At 40.2% G+C, this 16,702-nt stretch overlaps 1 protein-coding gene across 2 annotated transcripts in view; it reads right to left on the reverse strand.

Annotated features, from left to right (window-relative positions):
- RNF150 (ring finger protein 150) overlaps positions 1–16,702 on the reverse strand; it is a 141,627-nt gene that overhangs the window by 50,238 nt on the left and 74,687 nt on the right. For both annotated transcript variants that reach the window (XM_062637252.1, XM_062637253.1), the window contains exons 3-6: positions 16,493–16,564; positions 15,976–16,058; positions 7,703–7,799; positions 1,322–1,532 (exon numbers count right to left, since the gene is read on the reverse strand). In XM_062637252.1, the coding sequence (XP_062493236.1) occupies positions 1,322–1,532; positions 7,703–7,799; positions 15,976–16,058; positions 16,493–16,564 (463 nt within the window). The remainder of the gene's footprint in view (positions 1–1,321; positions 1,533–7,702; positions 7,800–15,975; positions 16,059–16,492; positions 16,565–16,702) is intronic.

A 16,702-nucleotide genomic window follows, 5' to 3' on the forward strand; every position in this document is an offset into this window, starting at 1 on the left:
AAACCTGAAACCAGCACCTAATCCACAAAGGGAGAACTTAAAAATCCACTTCTGCATCACTTGTAGCTAAGGTTGCAAGTCCAGTGTTTCCACAAGCTATTTTCACTGCCACGGCACTGGCTGCAAGAGGAGGAAAAACGTGATTATCAAGTCTCTCCATGAAGTAAGGAGACTAATGTAAACCCACTGTAGCCTAGGTCCCTCATCTCTCTCTCCTACCTTTTACACATCATATTATTACTTGTCTTCTTTTTCACTCCCCAGACCCATAGTATTACCTAGAAATGGTTGAAAATATGTAATTTTTTCCAGGACCCACACTGACTCTATACACAAACCTGTATTTTTGTCTACCTCCTTTCAAGTATATCTGATGATTTTCTACAATACCCTTGTCAATACTAACACACTGACCGGCATCAAACAAATTTACTTTCTACTGATCTGCTATTTTACGTAAAAATAAGAATTTTAGACTAGCACAATCCTCACTCAGAACAGCTGACAACATTCTTTCTAAACTGTCAGAGTAGATTTTTCAAGAAAGAACATAATTTTTAGGAACAGAGTCATGCAGACATTTTGAGTTACTGGTTCAAACGGTGCCCCTTAAACAAGAGAAAACGAAACACACTGAAAGCATCCCAAATTCTCCTTTTTTTTTTTTTCCTAAATTGTTAGCATTATTTCACTACCCTTAGGTTTTCAAGTACAGGAACTCTGACCATCAGTCCTTCTGAAATGAGAAGCTCAAGTATAAACAAATAATCAGACAAGCTTCTGTTGATGGAAGAAGATAAAGGAACAGCAAAACCAGAATTAAACAGTCTTTTTTTCTTGACTAAAAGTGATCACTGTGTTCACTATTTATTTTATGATGTGCCGGTAAGAATAACTTCCACACAGTAACACGCAGCCCAGTGAGAGAAGGCAGGCCAAAGGACATGTACCAATCTGCTTCACACAGAAGACAGGTGATACATGGTGGGCTATCTGAACATACAACAAGTATCTGAAGATGACCATAGGTTTATATTGTGTTGTGTTGACTACAATAACTTGTTTTGTCCATGCAGAGGACTCTAATTAGAGTTTGCTATTGAACACATTGAGTTGCACACAGGCTGCAAGTGTTTGCAGTACAGCAGAACATGGTATTTAAATTTACTTACCCTGTATATTTCCGCTAGTCTTAAAGTAAGGCCACTGCTCCAAGTGAAAAAGCCCTCAAAGGCTACTTTCCCCGCACTAGAGATGGGTTTGTGATTTGGGTTTCTAAACATTTATTTCAGTGCAAATTCTGCCAGAAAGAGGAACTTACTGCTTGTTGTGAAGTTACCCTCCCCAGCCTGGGGAAAGGAGTCTACATCTTGGATGACCTGTAGTACTCCCACAGTCCGCACTGGGGGATCCAGGGCTACAGAGCTCTCGTTCACTGTTATATCGCTGGCTCCCGTTATCTGGTTGGTTGGTGGTCCTCCTATAGATGCTTCCAAGTCTGGAGGTATATCATCCATGCAATCTGCATTTGGCTAATGGGAAGAAAAATAAGAAAATTGGGTTTTACTTGATAAAAAAGATTTAATTTACCTGTTGCCACTTCTTTAGGGTTTTTCACTTTCAGTATTGAAAATGGCAACATATGATGAACAAACTTTCAGTTTATTTGTTTTCATGTACTTAATACAATATGTTGGAAGAGAGATCTGAACTATCCATTGGAAATATCCCGTATTAAACTGTGTCATCTATAATCTCGAAATATTCTTATTTATACTTTTTACAGGGTTTGAAAGAATACGCATTAAAGAACTAACTCACTTATTGACATGATCTGCTCAACACAGGCAGATTGCTGAGTCAGATTACAAATGTAAACAGAGATTGGAGCTGAAGGGGAATGATTATCTTTTCCATAAATACACATTTTATAGAGCTGGTAACAGAGCTCTCAGGAATAAGGATTCAAGAGAACTGCCTGTGGGCGCATCTATGTGTGGGGTGCAAAAATAGAAGCTAAAGCTGTTTATAAGACAAGATTTTTAACATCAAAAGATCTTTTCCTTTGCTAATGCTGTATTTCCTACAAAATAAAATTATGAGAAAAGAAACACACAAGCAATAATGGGAATTTGAAGAGTATCATTTGATCCATAGCTTTTCCTGCTTTGTGGTTCAGAGAGAGCAAGGATGGAACCCAGTTCTGGGGAATTTAGACACTTCTCTTTTGCAGTTACATAGTGAATGCACCGACATCTCCAGCATGAGCCAAGATCTTCAAGTTAAGGGAAGCAATGAGAGGGGTTTGTGGGGCCCACCTGTTGTACAGTATCCTTAGCACTGAGCACTCATAAAGAACACCTAGGCTTCAAGTGGGCACAGTGCAGCAAAGAGGACTGTTTGTCCCAAGATACTATGTCCAAGACTAGTTCCTATCTTTGATTTCTCTGTACCTGTCATATGCCTGATACTCCCGTTTATACAGCAGTGATTTCTGTGGAGCTCCCCATAAACATCGGGGACAAACATATGACTAAAAAGCTCTTTTTCCTCTAAGAGGAAACAGATTCTTGTGCCATTTGCCCACAGAACCAGGTCTAGTTCTCCCCAGGGCATGGAGAAAAATTGTTTGCATAACTATTTCAAGAACTGGATTTAGAAGTTTAAAAAACCAAGGCTGATGCAGAAATGAGGATGCTGTGTGTCAGGGTGCAAAGCTTCCAAAATGACAGCGGGACATAGCCAGGTTGAGCTGCAACTACACAGATACCTTGCTAAGCTAGAAAATGTAAAGTTAAGTTGCTTCCATTTGTCTTTATTCTCCAGGATTCAGACAGCTAATCTGGACTGGTCGCTGAGGTTTCCTCTAAATTCAGTGGTTTGAAACAATTTCACTGTGTCATTATCCCACCCTAAGGTAAGTGATATGAATTGTCCCCTCTGCCTTCCTGCTGCTCAGTACTAAGCAGAGACGGGCTTCAGCTGCTAGTCTGGAAATCCAACATCTGGATAGATCAAGTCAGAGGAGATGTACTCTGCTCTGTGGATATAATTTTTTCTATTCTTAGTTGTTTCACTTGCTAAGGCATTTATGAAAATCTCACTACCTGCCTATCCCCAACAGCAAGCACCTAGAAATGAAGCAAAATATGATACAGCAAAGACTTAAACAGATGCTTAGCTTTAAGCACAAGAGTAATCCCTTTGAACTCAGGCATAGGTTACCATATGCTTACATATTTTGCAGAACCAGAAACTTAGCATGTCTTGCCTTTTCCCATATATTTCCTCTCTGACAAAAAATTGTCATATTCTGGCTCCAGTCTAATTCACGAGCAGCAAGAGCTCTTCAGAACATTCAGGAAGGAACATTCAGCTTTTCACCAGGTTTTAATGAAACTGATTGAACTTGTACTTTTCTAAGTGAAATAACAATCATCTGTAAGACTGAGATCCAAAATTATTCCTTAGATCTATCACTCTTTCCCTCACTCCTAGATGTTATAACAAATGCTTTCAGATTTTCATTTTTAACTTTGGCTTTGATGGCAGTGTATCTTAAAGGAAAAAAAAGTCTGTTTTTTCTTCTCTACTATAGGAAAAACTATTTCAAAGTTTTTTTTCAGGGCATCAGTTTCCTGTCCTTTGCTCTGGTCCCGATTATTCCTAGAATGTGGTTTTATCACTAACTTTCAAACCTTTTAAAACAGGGAATTACAATTGAAAACAAAACAAACATTAAAGATGCAAAAACAGCATTGCTCGATATAAATAATCCCTTACTCCTGAATCATTTTAGTTGGAAAAAAGTACCCCAAACTGAGCAGCATACTATAAAACTAATGATACGAAATACTGATAAAAAAAAATACATTATAGCTTTTGCTGCCAGAGTGACCCAGATACATTTGCTAAGTTTAATTATATTGGTTTCACTCATTCCCTGCATGTAAGTGCTTTGAGGGCACAATTCCACTAAAGTCAAGGGAAGGCTTTGTATTGACTTCTGAGGGCTTGGCTAAGGCTCTTAGTGAATAGCTTCAAGTCATCCAGTCAGCTGCCAAAAATGCAGCTGTCTGCATATCCAGCAGATATTTGCAGACAAGGGGGAGAAGCAGGCGAAACTATTTTATATGACATGATCATCCCAATAGCAATGTAGGTCTCTGAAAGTGAAAGACACTTTCACTGATAATTCACTTCAAATATTACAGCCAAATGAGGTACAGTCTGAGCTGGATTCACCAGCAAAGAGTCAGCGGAAAACGTTACGCCAACCATTTGCTGATGGATAGTTAGTTAATAGCCCTCTGGAGCTACAGAGTGCCATGGTGAAAAGCAGAGATGTTAGGGTGCTCAGCTACCGTGAAAATGAGTGCAGCCTGGGGAATTTGGTTCTAGCGAAGATAATGTTTGAAGTCTCTGCTACAAAATAAATGGGGAGTTTAGATGTGAAGTGAATTGAAACATTTAGATATTTGGGTTTTAACCAATTGTTTCCTGGAAAATCCTGAGTATTGATGCTAAATGAAGCACAATATATCCAGTCACGCAAACCAGCACTTTAATAACAACCATAGGACAAACATGCAGCTGGCAGGAAAAAAACCCAGCACATTAGCTCTACCTATGGTAAGATTTCCTCATTCCTCCCATTGTAAAAGCCTGCAAAAGGACTTCGGCAAATTTGCTCTCAAGTCTCCCATCAGAGACTGCTGCCTGCCTAAGGCTGCTTTTCTGTGTGTGAAGTTTCAGCTAAGATGGCTCAGTGAGCCTCAAGAATGTGGTTAGGGAATGGCATTTTGCTTTATGCACTCTACAGAAATGTTTGCCACCTCTCACTGAGAAGCCCTAGAGCTTTACAGCTTCTTCCAGGGAAACGTCTTTTGCCACAACAGCCTACTGACATCTGGCTAAGTTACGAGCCTTTGAAATTATCAGTTCACATGTACTGATAGAGGCGGGTATGTTATTCAGGACCAAAAACTACACTCTCCAAAGAGAACTGGGCTTTGCATGGTGCCTGCAATCTTATGGTAGCACAAGAGAGCACCCCACAGGACTGATGCCCACAATGGGGTGCCCTCAGCTGGTGCCAAGCAATGGGAAGGGTGAGGATGCCCAATTTCTGTGCAGGTGGAGAAAAGGTCCTGAGAGATGAGCAGGGAGAATGAGCTTTGACACCAGGGCAGGAACTACAAAGGATAAAGGTTGGGCAGGAGAGGTTACACAAAGAAGCAGGAAAGGCAACTGGAGGGGAAAAGAGGAGGAGCAGGAATTGAGGCATAGTTTAGAAAGAGAAGGCAGAGCAAGCAAAGGAAGAGAAGCAACTGGTAGCTGTATAGGAATTTTTAACCCCCAATCTATCTGATGCTCTTAGACTCCCACTTCCTCTGCTGTCAGCTAGAGGAAAGCCTTGACATGAAGGTTACCATCTGCACCCAGCTTCCATGGACAACATCTCCTACTGTAAGTCACCTTGAGGGGTAAGGCTCTAGCGTGCAGCTCTCCCTTTATAAACCTAATTGATGAGCCATGTGGGTGGGAGCCAGTATGCTCCCACATAAACATGCGGGCTGTTTTCAGTTTATTTTCTTAGAACAACCTAAGGAATTTTTAACAGAAATTCATACAATAAAACCCTCTAAACAGAGGTTGCTAGTGGAACATTAAATTCAAGCACTTGACTTTGAGACCAGCACTGAGGCGGATTCTGAAATCTTACTGTGACCCAGTTGTTCATGTGGGTTTCAGCAGTAATTTGGTTTGGTTTTTTAAAATTTTCTTATTACATGCCCAGTGCAATTATTTCCACAAAAGCTCCATGTGGAAAGCTCTTAGCGAAGGGAGCAGGATGGACCCCCTTCTGTTAAGCAGTACAGGGAAAACTAGATGGAGCTGTGAGAAGAGAAATGATGGCTGAGGAAATTGAATGCCATTTTTAGTTATTCCTGGCAATTAAGTTCTATACCTGCCACCACAGAGCTGTTCACGAGTAGTAAGAATCAGTCACATAAACCAAAACCCTTACACATGGCCTCTGGCCCTTTTCGCTTGATGTACCCAGCCTCACATAGCCTGCGGACACATTTAGCCTCCAGCAGCTGCCAGTGAAATCAGTGAGAGATGTATCCTGGTCTCTTTACATTAGTATGTAAATACTAATGGTACTAAACTTTCTGGGAAGACCTTAACATCTCACTGCAGGCCTCCAGAAAGTAGAGGTCTGCTTTGTTTATATCGCCCGTCTATGCAGCTGGATGAAGAGCATGTTAATGAAATGCTCAGGCAAAAACGTGAATGGACCAGTGTGAGAACAGAGATCATAAGGTCCTGTATGGTTCAGAAGAAAGCCATGGAACACTACACTGGGTACAGAAGTGTCAAAATCCTGCGTAACTGCTCATTGGCAGGACTGTGAACTGAGACATGGAACCTGGGGAAAAATTTCTGTATTAATTTACATGCAGAGATGAATGGCAGAGGCAGCCTTCCTTCTGTTTTTTTTTCCTGACATCTCAAGCACTGATCTAACAGTTGTATCATCTTTTAACATTTTAAAGACAAATACACATGGCTTAGTAGAAAAAAAGTAGCCCAACTGTAATAACATGTTATCCTAACTACAATACTTCGTTTTTCCCATTTAAAGTTTTTATCTTAGTTTGTATTAGATTGATTAACATATCTGCCTACTTCAGTAAAAACATACTTCATCACTTGCTGTGGAAACTCTTCTGCAGCAACCTGCTTGGCTTCCCAGTCTCCATGAAAATGAACTCTTGGAGAATGGCTGTATCAGCTCCCCTGGTATGTTCACATGAGCTATGTTACTTTATATAGCTCTTTCATATGTTAGCGAGCATGTTACCATCTGTAACTGGGGAGGGTATTTACAGCACCTGTTAATGCATCAGCCTATGGTGTTGGAGTACTGAACTTCACTCTCACATGGCAAGCCTTGCACAGTGTGAGAAAGTGACTCATTTCTTCCTGGTGAAGTCCGTCATCTCTGTGATAGCTGTGGCTAGGAAACTGTATGGCAGACAGGAAACACACTATCTGAATGTAAACATGCAACCTAAAAAGATCAATTCCTTTGGCAGCTTCTAATCACATCTGAATGTTCCAAATAACAAAGAGCTTAATAATTTCTTTTATGTCATATGGTTAGTTGCTGGGAGAAATGCTTCCTAATTGGGAGTACAGAGATTGCTAGAGATAGACTTTAAGAGAAATCTGAGAGAAAGAAAAGATTTTGCTCCCCAGAATAAGCAATTAATTGTCCTCAACTAATATAGCAGGAAAAATTTTACTTGCAGACCTTCTGCTTTGAGATTTGAACCAAGAGCATGATTAAAAAACAAAATCCAGTCCTGATTTAAAACACAAACAAAAGCTATGTGAAAGAACCTATAAATCCACCAAACACCAGTAAACAATCCTCTGCTCCACAAAGCAGGCAACCACAAACACACAAATCCCAACATCCAACCAACCCCCATATACAGGCTCTTCCTTGCTAATCAAAATGGTGTGAAGAAGAGAGGTAGAACCAGACATTTCAGCTTGTACTCCCCTTAATAAATCACTAACATGGCAAGAAGAGAAGGATGGGAACAGACAGGCAAAGGGCTAAGGATATATCCAAGTAGCTGGTATTTTCCTCCTGCCCTGACCAGCTGCCCTGTGATGTGCTTACCGGGATCCCTAGAGCTTTTAGAATATTCATTTTACACATCGGGCAGGTACGATGGTCTAGCAGCCAGGGGTCTACGCAGGACTTGTGGAAAAGATGCCTGCAATGAAAACCAGGACATTTTAATTTGAATCCACCACAGCACAATTTATCACCTAGTACCAGACACTTCTGAATTCAGTGAAGTGAAAGTATTTAAAATGGTGTGGTTTGTGACCTCTGCAAGGACAGCAAAACTACATAATATGCACACAAACCTGAAAATATTTCTGTAGCATCTCAAGCACATGAAGAGCACATACATACATAATTGGGGAATTAAAAAAACCACAGAAAATGCATCAGCAAAACCCATGTTCTTTAAACGTTAAAGGTCAGGAGACAAAACCTGCTTGATGGTAAAGGTAAAAATTGCATTACTACGTCTTGATGGCTCTGCAGACAAACCTGATTACACATAATTTAAATGTGAAGCCATAGGGGATTAGGTATTTCTTACAATGCAGGAAAGAAAGTGAATTAAGAAAAAAAATCTACTTTTCATTTAAATAGAAAAAACAGGATGATATTTTTTAAAACATTCTCTCTGACTTTGTGCTCTTTAGAAGTTACCCATCAGAGAGAGCTCCTAAACAATTCCAGCCCTGAAGGGGTCAGTGCTAATCCTGTGCTCAGTCTGAAATGACCACTAAGCAACCTCCTAAATCCTATGGCTGCTGAGGGCCACTTAGACATTATTCAGGTGCAGGATCAGAAAGCTTCTTGTCTAGCTTTGCCTGACACAAACTAAGATAGAATATAGAGATATTTAGTGTGTGTACCTGACTGACAGATGTATTTTCTCTTGTGAGCATACTCTGTGGCTTCAGAGAACAAATATTATAAAATGCAGGAATGTGGGGCTCATGATCTAAGAAATGCTGTTGAGTAGGTCAAGTAGAGGAGAAGGGGCTCAGCCCAAGGCCGTGAAGTTTGTTCAGCAACACTTCCTCCGAAGAAAAAGAGCAATATTTCCCACCATGCACACTGCCTCAGAAATTACACTGGCATTTAGGAAACTGAAAATTGACTTGCCTACCTAAAACTCCTTTTTAATCAGTTAGAATAGAATAATTCACTTGGAAAGAGCCTTAGTTCAACTGTCTAATATAACTTAGTAACAACAACTTAAGCAAAATTGAAAGAAGGTATCTTATTCTGAAATATGAGGCTCGATATCAGTCTTGCTCTAAAAGGCACAAATTAAAACTAATTTGCTTGTTTTGACACACCAATCTAGATCAGCTCTAGAAAGATTTTCTTTCTAAGGCATGCAACAGGTGTCACATATTTTACTTGGCAGAGCCTGAAAGTCTCCTTTCAGTCTTCTTGAAGTTTTACATTCCGCTTGAACTTTTAGATCTGTGCAGTCCCCCACCTGGCTTCCCCTTGTTGCTACTGTCCCAAGCGCATCACCCATAGAGCACAGCCACACAAACCCACCAGGTAACCACAGGCTCACAGCTGCCCAAGGACAACTGTGTGAGGTTCAACAAGGTTCAGTGCCAGATCTTGCCCTTGGGTCACAACAACCCCATGCAACACTACTACAGTCTTAGGGAAAAGTGGCTGAGAAGCTGCCTGGTGGAAAATGACCTTGGGGTGTTGGTCAACAACTGAATATTAGCCAGCAGTGTGCCCAGATGGCCAAGGCGGCAAACAGCATCCTGGCTGGTATTTGAACCAGTGTGGCCAGCAGGGCCAGAGAATTGCCCCCCTGTGCTCAGCACTGGTGAGGCTGCATCTCGGATACTGTGCTCAGTTGTGGGCCCCTCAGTACAAGAGACATATTGAGGTGCTGGAGTGGGTCCAGAGAAGGGCAACAAAGCTGGTGAAGGGTCTGGAAAACAAGCCTTATGAGGAACAGCTGAGGGAACTGGGGTTGTTTAGTCTGGAGAAAAGGAGACCTTATTACTCTCTCAGATAACCTCTACCTGAAAGGAGGTTGTAGTGAGGTGGGTATTGGTTTCTTTTCAAGTAAGAAGTGACAGGACACAATGAAATGGCCTTAAGTTGCATAAGGGTAGGTTTAGATAGGCTGTTGGGAAAAGTTTCTTCATTGGAAGGGTTGTCAAGCATTAGAACAGGCTGCCCAGGGAAGTGGCTGAGTCACCGTCCCAGTGACATAGTTTAATAAGACTTGGCAGCGATGGATGGACTTGATGATCTTAAAGGTCTTTTCCAATCTAAATGATTCTGTGATTCTAAGGCTCCACCTGGAGCACACACCAGCCTCCACAATGACATACAATCTCTGAGAAAGCCAGAATCACTTAATACACCAATTTTAAATATTTACATGGTACGTATTCAGCTGAATGGGCTGGCTGCTGTATTGTGCCCCAGCCTCTCTCACACAAGGCACGCATGGGCTTTCAACTTTATCTAAGATATTGAGGTGTACTTTCACCTCTATCTATTTGTAACCCTGACTCTTACTAACATGGTATCAGCCGGCATAGTAGCTGGCTGGTGTAATAGCTGGCTTCAGGCCTAAATAACAGTAGAAATTCAAAGCCAAAACTGTGTGAACTCAGCGTCTTATTCTTTTAAATGTTTTTTCTCACTACTTCTAGATGAAATGGGTGCTTTGTGAAACAAAGCTATATGGCAAATTATTGCATTCCTGTACTTGGCCTGACTTTGTACAACTACTGGCAAAGGGCAACTATGTTCTTGGAAGTTCAGCCTAGTCTAATTATATCAGTTGGCTGCAATACCAAACTTTGTTAAACCTCATCTGATCCTGTATGTCAACATGATGAATGCAAATGAAGCGTTGTGATACGTGAAGTTTAAACCACTCTACTAAGGCCATGAAAGTTCACAACCCTCCTTCCAAACAGAATTTGCCTTAATGGATAAAAACACAATGCACCAAATTTTGTTGTCTCTCCTGTGTAACTCTTCATTTCTGTCATCTCAGGAGGGACATACTCAGCCCATCATAGGGCAAGCAGCCTGAATAGGAGAAAACAAAAAAGTACAGTCCTCAAGCATGTGTAATTTTACATTTATAAGTCTAATCAACAGAATTCCTTGGGTATGTTAATTCATGGAGGGTACTGAAAGTCAACATCGTGTTTTTCAGCTATTTGGAATAATGATGAGATTCTTGATAGTGATTGGTTTTCTTTAATTGTATACTGAAATCCATAAAAAAATATGCTTAATGGCAAACATCTGAAGCATGTTTGTACCAAAATAATCAGTACATTTACAAAATCTAAAATATTTATTATTCTCTTGGAAAAATAAAAAAAAAAATAAAAAATCCCACACCAAAAACCAAAGAGATTTCCAAAATCTGTTTTGGATTAAAAGAACCCAAAACAACAAAAGTAACTTCTACCAAGCAATTTTACCATAGACTAGAAAGCCTCCTTTTGTTTTCCAGTTCAAGCTTTGTAAGCCTCAGTGAAGCTGTGGTTCATATTACAGCACTTCATAATGTCTGTTAATCACCAAAAGCTTGGAACAAGCCCTAAAGACTTGAAAAACTGAAGTTTAGCGTATGTGAAGCTGGCTTCAAAAACTAATAATCTAAAATAAATCCTACCATTTAAATACATGACAGATCATGTCACTTTGCACTTCTCAATACTAAATCAGCACAGTGTAGTATGGCTCTGTTAATTTCAGATTTAACATGCACAACAGAACTTGACTATTTGACACAAATTTATGGGGAAATGGAATGTTATAAAAATCAGATAGATTTGAATTTTTTAATTTTTGTACCACATTATATGAGTAGAGGACTCATAATAACTAATTTTGAACATGTAAACATTTGTGCAGAGAAGTGAAGTGGCAGGCTTTGCAAACTTGGATCTGAAAGCTTATTTTATTCTGACAAATAAGCCTGATAAGTTTATCATCCAAATTAAGGCAAAACAAGGGTCAGCCCAAAGTAAGATGAGAGCAACTGCAATATTTCACTGTCACATGGTAAGACAATGATGTAAAAAGATCAATAGAAAGAAAAATCCCTCTTCTTCTGAAGTTCTGATGGTTTTAAAAGAAAAACTGTTTTAAAAGAGAAGGGTTTTAGAAGAAAAGAAAGGGTAGAAGCACCATGGATGAGTTCAGAAGTAAAGACCCATACAGGGAGAGAGTAAGAGAGATATTTCAAGTACAGGCTCCTGACATGGCTTTGACAATCAGAGTCAGAGCTAATAAAAAAATGTGTGCAACCACAGGCATTGCAAAACTATGTTCATTTGGATGGGTTGAAAAGTTTCTCAAAAGAACTGTACTTGATTAGTTGAGAGGAAGGCGAGAGGAGAGGAGATCTCGTAACAATCCTCATACAAAACAAAGGCTTTCATAAAGAGAAAGGAAACAACTGTTCTTCAGCTCTCCTAGGGATAAGAGATGAAATGATGTGTTTAAAGTGCAGCAAGTGAGACCCAGGTTACACAACAGGAAAAGCTTCACCACAGTCAGGGTAGTGAAGCACTGCAATAAATTATCAGGGGAACTGCAGAGTCTTCATCCCAGGGGACTGCAGAGTGTGTTGGAAAAAACTCCCAAGAACAACATGGACAGTGTCCCTGTGCTGTTCCAGAGGTGGTGGTGGCCTCCTGGGATCCCTCCTGCGTTCCTCTGTGACTGCATGTGCCTGAGTAAAGCTCACAGAGCACAAAGAAAGGAAAAGAACCTCAAAGTCCCAGCGCATTTCATTTACTATTAACACAACAGCACTTTGTATTTCTGAACTGGACATTACTTTTGTTTGAAATGTACTTAAATTTTCTGTAAAGCTGCAATTTTAATCATACAAGAAAAAAAAAAAACAATTTCAGGCTAATCGCAAAATTATACTACTAATACGATCGTTGTAAAACTATTGTAAAGCTTTCAGATTGCCAACAGTTCTGAGGAGCTTTTTTTCCAAGTTAAGGGAAACTTAACTGTTCTCTTCCCACCTCCTACTCCTAGTCCTACCTTTCCAAACTGCATGCAAACAAACCTAGTAGTCATGTCATTTTTCTCAAAGCGTGAGCTAAGAGAAAAGGAGACAAAAGCAGAAAGAGAGGTACATCCCTAAGGACCCTGAGTAACAGCATCATGCCTGGACCAGAGATAGGGCTGAAGCAGAGGATTGAGAAGGGTTTTGGTGAGCAGCCCTGTAGTATTCAATTAGAAGATTTGAGAGCTTTTGAGGGTTCATGTACAGTATTATTTGTTTATTTTTGAAGAAGAAGGAAGGACAAAAGATGATGATGAGGGTAAATGAATGGAAGGAATCAAAGGGAAGAATGTGATGAAATAATTTTCACGGGAGGACTGAGAACGAGCCTGATGACTGAAGCAGTTTCTGAAATCATAGTTGTTCATGGGGAGAAGGTTTAGAGGAAGGGCGTGAGCTGGAATGGTTAGAAAGTGTGTTTATTGGTGACAGAAATGAAACAACAAAAAAAAGAGCTTATGAAGAACTCAGTAGAGATGAGGTTGAAAGAACTGGTTTGCTCCCTGTAGAAGTTTAGTAAATGTTCAGTAAAAGGCACACAATTGGAGCACCAGCACTAGCAACTTCTCCAAAGCCAGAGCAGAAAAGACAGAGGCGTTTTGAAGCTAGAGATGGAGGACAAGGAGAAGGAACTAGGGCTATGACAAGAGATATCACTCTGGGAACAATGAACTTGGTTACATTTGATGTTGTGTCAGTGCCCTCGAAGATAACTTCAGTGATGCTTGCTACCATTAAACATAAAAACAGCTGTAAGCCAACACTTTTTTAAAAATCAAGTGTCAGTACTTATTTATTTAATACATGCTGTAGAGTGAAGTTTATTGATACAGTCAGTGGTGAGAGCTGGCTAAAGAGGGCAGAGAGGAAGAAGCACAAGTTAACTGGAATTCTCCTAGCTCTCCAGAGTGGAATACGTAACAACAGGCTATCCCAGTGCCATCTCTCTGCCAGCGGAAAAGAGAGGACATTAGGGGAAACAGCACAAGTACAGTAACCATCTATCTATATGGCTTCAGAGCTCATCCACTGCAATACTGGCTGGTGGGCTTTTGGTACCAATTTCTTAGGAGATTCAGGCTCCACCAGCCTTAAAAAGAGATCTTAAGATATACAGAGCTTTGTAACAGAGTGTGCCTGCTAGCAGGTTTTCCAAAGTACAGTATGCAGTATTGTATGCAGTACAAAGCAGCATATTTCATGTGCAGCTCTTGGGGAATATTTGGCTTTGCAGATAAAAAGTTCTACATCTTGAGCACCCCCTGTATAGAAACACAAAGGTCAGCCAGCACTGGTGTCATACTGTGCTGGCTTCTGTAAGGCTTGGTGAAATGCCAGCTTCTTATTAAACAACAGTCTAATGAGTTCCCATACTAGAAACAGCACACAGTTTAACTGAGGATGCTGGAGGAAGAAACCTACAGAGTTTGTAGGTCTTTAACACTCTCCTACTCACTTAACAGAGACAAAAATTAATATTTCCCTTCCCCCCCCCCCATTTTTTTTTTTTTTGGATGAGGAGATGAGACTGGCAACAGCAGAAGGAATCATGACTACGATTTCCTATCTTGGAAGTCCAAACCCATGTGAATGTGTAAAATACTGCCCTCACAATTTATGTAGCAGAAAAGCCAGGGTTTGTGAAATAGCTGCTTGAGAAAAATCTTTGAGTTTTTATAATTCAAAATTGCTGAGGCTCAAACTGTGAGTATTTTACCAGACAGTTCTGCCGCTGCTACCCTTTTAGCATGAGTCATTTTCTAGGCGACCTTTTAAGTCAGCCAAGAGCTGAACATCACCTGTTAACTATGTGTTTCCTATTCACTCTGTTTGACTCAACACTGTGGATGACAGTCTGACTGCAGCCTCATTGAATTAGGAGGCGAGACACAAGTGAAAGCTACAGCCTAGACGTATTTTTTGCTGTTGTGTAACTACCTCCAAAAACTGACTGTCTCTATCATACAAAATTTTCAACCTTTATTATGCTTCTCTGAAAACAGTCTTGATGTCAAACCAAAGTCCACATTTTCTGGTAATTTCTCATTTTTCTGTATTTTTGCCTCATCAAGTGATGCATTTGTGTCTGTTTGTAGAAAGAAAAAAAAAAAGTTCACATGCATTTGTCATTGTGGGGGATTTACAGTAGGTCAAATCTATGATGAATCTGTTGCTTTCAGTTTGCCATTTAGTGATGGCTGTAAACAGATTTAATGAGTCACATGAACGAACAGAAATGGATGGCTTGTAATACTTGAGTATCTACTAGGGAACAACATAGCAGGAAAAAAAACAAATATTTTGGTTTCTAAAGCCAGTGAACATGCAGCAGAAGAAAGTATTAAACAAAAAAAATATTTTCTGCTCTATATGTACAGCATTTGAGATTCATATTTCTAGGAAAATCAAACACTTGCTCTTGTTCTCCTAGAGGAATAATTATTCCTAGGAAGCTTCCTAAGAAATTGATCCTTAGAGAAATCCTGATTAGCTAACACCTCACAGATGACACTACTGTGGCACAAAGAGATGAATACAACTGTTACAGGTGGCAAAAAGCTGTGCTCCTGTGTCATATCACTATTACTCTATGTGCTGCACAAGTCACATTCACATGAAGGGAAGAAAAGAGAGAGAACATGCCCAGTAGCTCTTCTTGTCACCTCCATGTCCCACATGCCTGAGAGTATTTTCATGGCAGCAATAGGTAACATGGTCTTTGTCACATTCCCTCTTTGCTTTACTCAGCACATCTCTTTTAATGGTTGGGTTCTTTTCTTGTTTTGTTTTGTTTTATAGAAGTCATCCCTTTCTCAGCACCTGGGCATGGCCCAGAACAGCAAAAGAAGCAGCTCCATGGGGAGCAGAAGCCTGCTCTATCCCTGGCTGCTGTGCCCAGGTTTCAGTTTGGAGTCAGGGCAAATTCTTCTAAGGCACTTATTCTGGACTGATATAAAACCAGTGAGGAAAAGAGAAGAAACAAAACTTTTAGTTTAAAAATCCTACTGAAGACCCTGTAATAGGTCAAGATCAGACACAATTTCTGACTATCACTCTAAACTCAGGTTCTCACCACCATTAATACTACTTCACTTGAAGCTGAATAAAGAGGCATTTCAAACATCTTTATCACCCGATTAATAAATAATAATATAAATCAAAATTATAAACTTGCCCATCTCTCCCCAAGCTCTCAGTGTGACCCTGTCAGAACAGAGCCTGTCTGTAAGTAGAGAGACTATCAAGAGCACCTTCAACTTACCTGCAAGGCAAAATTCTGACAACATCATTGGGCTTGTAGCCTTCAATACAAACAGCACAGTTATCAAAGTCTGGCTCAGTTTCCTACAAAAGAGAACATTCATAATTTGCATTTTCTTGATTTTATCAGCTAATTTCTTCATTCAAGAGCCTATGTGGCAAAGTAAAACTGTCACTGATGCATGCTGCAAATCCACTAATGCATTTCAAGACAAGCAAGTCAGATTTTCCAACGTGTTTCCAGCTGGAAACGTGCCCTATGAAGCATGCAGATTTAGTTAGCATGTTTTAACTTTCAGGATTTCCTGCATCTTTACAGAATCCCCTTCTCCCTCTACTCCATTCCATCAATAAACTGCTTACCAGTATTCCATCTCCACCCCTCCCCTTGCCGTGCCTGAAGGACACCCAGTAGCTAAATAAGCAATTGCCATGCCTGTTCTTTCTCATTGTCCCAGTGGTCTGAAGGAACCCTAAGCACAGAATTTCATTTGGTAATGAGCAATTTGAAAAATTACCTTATCACCTTTCCTGATTGTTCTGACTTGCAGCTTGCTGATTGCTTTCTTTGCAGCATCTCCAAGCCGGCGCTGTAATACAAAATTTGCTCTTTAGCAAAGAGTATCTCTTAGCACAAAAATAATCACCTTTTCTCCCTAGGCTTCTTAATAATCTGAATTGACTGTTCATGAAACAGGACAGTGTTGTGTAAATACAAACAGATGAGG

The sequence above is a fragment of the Pezoporus occidentalis genome, unplaced genomic scaffold (assembly GCF_034315485.1).
Source record: "Pezoporus occidentalis ecotype Australia unplaced genomic scaffold, CSIRO_AGI_Poc_V1 ctg51, whole genome shotgun sequence".
Classification (NCBI taxonomy): Eukaryota; Metazoa; Chordata; class Aves; order Psittaciformes; family Psittacidae; genus Pezoporus; species Pezoporus occidentalis.